The 5,550-nt window shown below is 37.4% G+C and overlaps 1 protein-coding gene across 5 annotated transcripts in view; it reads right to left on the reverse strand.

Annotated features, from left to right (window-relative positions):
* The window catches only part of LOC107718258 (cyclin-dependent kinase 11B-like), a 33,136-nt gene extending 29,270 nt beyond the window's left edge, over positions 1 to 3,866 (reverse strand). For 3 of the 5 annotated variants that reach the window (XM_016525255.1, XM_016525252.1, XM_016525251.1), the window contains exons 1-4: positions 3,761 to 3,849; positions 3,393 to 3,657; positions 1,242 to 1,357; positions 1,006 to 1,133 (exon numbers count right to left, since the gene is read on the reverse strand). In XM_016525255.1, the coding sequence (XP_016380741.1) occupies positions 1,006 to 1,133; positions 1,242 to 1,357; positions 3,393 to 3,566 (418 nt within the window). In that variant the 5' untranslated portion in view covers positions 3,567 to 3,657; positions 3,761 to 3,849. Of the gene's footprint in view, positions 1 to 1,005; positions 1,134 to 1,241; positions 1,358 to 3,392; positions 3,658 to 3,760 lie in introns of all 5 variants that reach the window. The other 2 variants (XM_016525253.1, XM_016525256.1) reach the window with 2 other exon arrangements.
* Between the last annotated feature and the right edge of the window lie 1,684 nt (positions 3,867 to 5,550).

Consider the following 5,550-nt stretch of genomic DNA (forward strand, 5'->3'; position numbering starts at 1 on the left):
CAATCTCATGGAGAAATCGAAACAAATGAACACAACTGCACACAGAAGAAACATACTACAGTAAAAAAAAAAATTTAGTTTTTATATATTACATAAATCCTAATTAATTAACATGACACAACTTTCAAATTTAAAAGTAACTTTTTTTTTGTATTTTTTATAACTTTTATAATAAAAAACCTCAGCAGTGGAAAATTTGGTTTTGTTAATACTGATTTCATTTGATTGGTAACAGCCCTATAGTCTTATTATATTAAGTGAAATTTTTTATAAAATGTAAGAATTTGATATGAAACATGACATGCATTTAATAAGGTTAGCAGGAAATGCCCTTTTTATCGGCAAAAAAAACCTGGAAATCAATTCAAATAAGTTTTAATATGCAGTAACTTTAGTCATATAAAATGTAATTTTCCAGCAACAAAATTGTGGCCAGTGAAAATGCTGAGTGGCTAGCACTTTTGGAAAACCACTAGCCACAGTGGCTGGTGAGCAAAAGAGTTAATGTCAAGCCCTGTATACAGTGAATACTTGTATTAATACTTGTATTGCAGTAAAAAATGTGGTGTTTAACCGGAGTACGGTGGTGAGGGTGCTTGACATGTGTCAAACACTAGAAAGGGGTGCACGCTGCAAAAAGTTTGGGAACCACTGCTCTGGATCATGATCAGCAATGTTTTGTTTAGTTTTTTTGACTGCTGCAGGGTTTTGTAGTGCGACACAAGCCCAAGCTCTAAAGGTCAAGCAGATTAACCAAAGCAGTTCATAAACTTTCATAAACAATTCATCAATGAAAATCTTTAAATCTTTACATTTCTAGCATTAGTGCCTAGGGTCAGAGCTGGAAAAATCCTAGATTCATTGATATTGGCGTCCATTTTTTAAACCTTGCAAATGTTTGATTTTCTGGGATGTATTTTATATTGCCGTTGCAAATTTGACTGATTTGTCATCATTATAATGTTATGATAATTGGTGGCAGGTTTGTCTGGGTAAGGTGCAGACCTCCTTCTGCAGAAAGGCTCCTGCGCCTCCTCTTGTCCTTCCTCTTCTCCTCTTTTCTGTGGTAGGATTTGTCTTTTCGTGTCATCTGCTGCGGGGGTTTGATGGCCAGGGACTCGTCCTCCTCTCCTCTGCAGAAGCACATTCAGCATGAGCCGATCAAACACACTCAGAACTGAGCTATAGCAGCCGTTATTAATGTGCCCATGCTGCAAACTAGCACTAAACCTCTCACAAACCTGTCCTCAGTCGAGTCTTCCCGTGTGTAGGGTGAATTCCTTATTGTTATTTCCATCCTGTGGTCTCGTAGCTCTCCTTCCTCCGGAGTGTCCCGTTTGGATTCCCGATCATCCGTCTGCCAGAAACAAAACATTCGACACAGAGAACGTGTAACAAATCCATCCTCACAGTGGACATTAGCAACCATTCACTCCCATAGAGCACTGCCAATTATGTAATCAGTCTCCCTATAACGATGATTAATCAGCTGACTGATTATATTGATTAATCATCTTATTGTGTTATGGACAATTTGATATTAGGGTTGCAAAATTCTGGGAATTTTCCAGACTGGAAACTTTCCATGGGAATTAACGGGAATAAACTGGATATTCGCAAAATTGCAGGAACTGGGGACTTAAATGTAGCTGAGAAAAAAAATCTTGCAGCATAATCTTGGTTAAAACAGCCAGATTTAATGCAATTTCAGTTTAATTTCCACCCTACACACACTGCTCAATCACATGCACACAGCACACTGCTTACTGCAGGGATATTGTGGCCACGCCCCCTACATGCTAGGGCTGTGCGATTTGGGGGAAAATATCAAATTGCGATTTTTTTGACAGATATTGCGATTGCGATTTGATTTGCGATTTTAAATTTGCAAAGTCAAGCTTCAGCTCAATATTGTCAATAATGTGCAGCACAGTATGGGTATCATTACCCTGCTGAAAAAAACAATAGAAACTCTTTCCGTTTTTTAAATTAATTTTTTTAATGGTGGGTGTTTATGCAGTTGGCTAGAGCAGCTGATTGGGGAGAACGGAGGTGCGCTCACTCTTGCCCAGGGCAAGTAAGACTGCAACTCAAGGCTGGCAGTCATGCATATGCTCTGGAACAGAGTAATATCGCGTCCACATCGCAGGCTTTGCGATTAGGAAATCGCACGTCTCAAATCGCGATTTCGATTAATTGCACAGCCCTACTACATGCACTGTGTGCTTTCCTCCATAACATGAACAGATCATTTCTTAAATCCTGTACACAAAACATCAAAATGTCCATCTTGGTAAGTATTCCTGTACATTACATGAATATTACAAAAAATAGTTTAAGACTTCCTTGTGCTGTGTGTAATATACTGTGCAACTAAAATAAGCTATACCATTGTAAAAACAAATACACTGACTGAACAAACATTTAGGTGAGATGATAATAAAACAAGTCTAAAAATGACCGTCCCCCACACACATTACTATCTTTAATGTTTTTAATCATTGCATATCTTTTGCTCATCAAGCCTTCATTTATTTGATCAAAAATACAGAAGAAAACAGCTGTTTTCTCTGTGAATCTCTGTTAAACTGTAATGTATTCCTGTGATCACAGCTGTATTTCCAGCATAATTACTCCAGTCTTCAGTGTCACATGTTGTGCTGCTTCATATTTTTTTTTTATAACCCTGTGATTCTTTTTTCAGGATTCTTTGATGAATAAAGAGTAAAAAAAATAGAATAGCACTTATTTAAAATAGAAATCCTTTTTTAACAATACACTACCATTCATACGTTTGGGGTCAGTATCTTCTCTCTTTTGTGAAACAAATTAATACTTTTATTCAACAAGGATGTGCTAAATTAATAAAAAGCAATAGTAAAGACTTATATTGTCAGAAAAGATTTCTATTTTGAATAAACACTGTTCGTAAGTTTTTATTCATCAATAAACCCTGAAAAAAAGCATCACGGATTGATTCCCCCCCAAAAATCCAAAAATGTCATTTTTTAAATTTGTATTAGTTTGCATGCATGCATTATCTTGATTATGAACTCACTGGTTTGTAGTGCATACAGTTTCGCCGTTTACTGCACGTTGTTATTCTTCCCGTTGTTTCCCTACAGCGCTAATGAACCGGAAGTCTCACACATTCACAGGAAACGGCTGACTCGCGCGTTGAAAAATAAGGTGGATACACCTTTGTATCCAGGCACTGAAATGACATTCACTATGTGGTACAGTGCAAATATTTTGAGCGTCCCTTCTTTTCCTACAAGAAAGCACGATTGTCCCGTATTTTCTTTAGTTGGCAGCCCTAGTTAGTGATTGTGAGTAAGTGTGCTGCTTGTATGTGACGGATCGAGCCGGTGATTATGAACGGACTGTCTCACGTTCTTTGCGCGTTTAGGGTCACTCTTCTCTTCCAGCTCTCGTCTGCGTTTCTTCTCTTGTAAGATCTCGTCTAATGTCTTAACTTTCCAGGTTTCCTTTTCGTCCCCCATCAGCTCCAAATCACCTCCCACTGCAAAACACAGAGTCACATCACTGCTGCGGGCCAGTCTCATCAACTACTTCAGAAACACGGAGAAAACCCCACAAACTGAAGCCGTGACATCAAACCCCGAAAAACCATGAAGCTCACACGTGTAGTAAGTACTAAAACAAAAGAAACCACACGTACAAACATCTGTTAAGCCTCTCACTAGCGCGCGCTTAAACCGATACTAAAATTATCATTGATAATCACTCTTTTACTCACCTGTGATGTACTCGGCGCGTTTTCACAACACCGGAAGAACAATTCACTTCCTCCTTCCGCATAATCACATGCAGGTCAGAAGATATCCACTGGTTTCCGGTTTGAAGACGTCGCACTGCCACCTTCCGGCGCTCACGCGCAGAACAGCAATATCTATTCATTCAGCTGTTGAAGCAAAGCAAGCAGAAAATCGACATGAATTGACATACAATCAAATGTGTAATGTAACGGATTAAGTTACTAACTACAATTTCTATCATGTAATTTGGAATCGGTAACGGACTACAATTTGTGAGTAATCTACCCAGCTCTACATACAATATATAGTTTAAAGAATTTTTCATTGACATTTGAGGATTTATTTTTGGTATTTTATGCCTCAGATGGGACTGTAAGTGGGTGAGATAGAGGTCCGCAAACGGGATTCGAACTCGGGACAGCCGAAGCACAACCGCGCTTTGCATTTTGTTGGATTATTAGACAAAACAATATGCATTGTTTCACAAAGTTATTTGACAAATCTGATGAGCCTGTTTCTGCTCTTCTGCCATATTTAAGAAACAACAAAAGAGTGTTATTATTATTATTATTTATAATTTATATATTTTTGCCAACTCACACAAAGACTTATATACATTTATGGAGTTATTTTCGACCAGATGGCCCTCGGCAATTAAAAAAAAGTCAAAACAATTCATAAAAAATCAGGCCATGTCTGACATAAAGTCAAGGTCACACCTTAGTGTATGTATGGTAATGAAGAATATATGAGCACACAGGGGTGAATATCACCACTTCACCACCAGTGCCTTTCAGCCCTCACAATACTCAAACATTGTGGGCTTAATGTCCCATTCGCTTCATGTCATGTCATAAAGAGTAGACACTCGAGTACTATAGAAACATATTAGCTGAGCCCCCACACATGTGTTTTTAGATAACTATGGGCCATTATTCGAAGCATAAACTATAAGACATGTCCACCCTGTCATGGACATACATATTACTGTTAAATACGATTTCATTGCAAAATTAAGATGCAAATTATATTTTTTGAAAGTTATGATGTCCCTTTCATAAACAGGGTTATTGGTTTGCTTTCAAATTATAAATACATAAAAGATTTTATGTAAACCATGTGTTTTTAAAGAAACTCTGTGATATTTGGATGCAGTTTTTTGTTTGCATGTTATTGCCCGCACACCTAGCTATTGAACACACTGTATTATTTAAGATATGATTGAATTATTATTTAAAATATTATTGTAAAATATCAAGATGTCAGGGTGGACCAGCACATGACGGTGTGGACACATAAAGCAGAACACACAAAGCATGACAAAATATGACAATTAAACATTTATTCAACTTCGAAAAAAATATATAATAATAATAAATAAAAGTACATCCTTAATCACACTGATAAGTGTTCATTTGAGTTTTTAGCAATATTAACTACAGATGAATGCTGTGTCCACCGTGTCATGTGTATGTCCACCCTATCCAGTCTAAGTGGCCCACAGGGTGGACATTTAGCGCTTCAATTAGCATATTAGCATACAACAAAGTGTGACTAGCTAAATAGTTAGTCTGGTTGTTGAAGAGAGTTTGGTATATTTAAACTTACATATTTTGAAAATACTGTATTCTAATCACTTCTGGCATATTTTATGCCGACAGGGTGGACATGTTAAGCTTTGGCAAAGCAAGTAAGCAAACTCATACAAAGAAAATGTGTCAATTGAAAAGTCACCGACTTATTCACCTCAGCCGTTGAAATTCCCGCCACT

This window comes from Sinocyclocheilus rhinocerous, unplaced genomic scaffold (assembly GCF_001515625.1).
Source record: "Sinocyclocheilus rhinocerous isolate Xijiao unplaced genomic scaffold, SAMN03320098_v1.1 scaffold1474, whole genome shotgun sequence".
NCBI lineage: Eukaryota > Metazoa > Chordata > Actinopteri > Cypriniformes > Cyprinidae > Sinocyclocheilus > Sinocyclocheilus rhinocerous.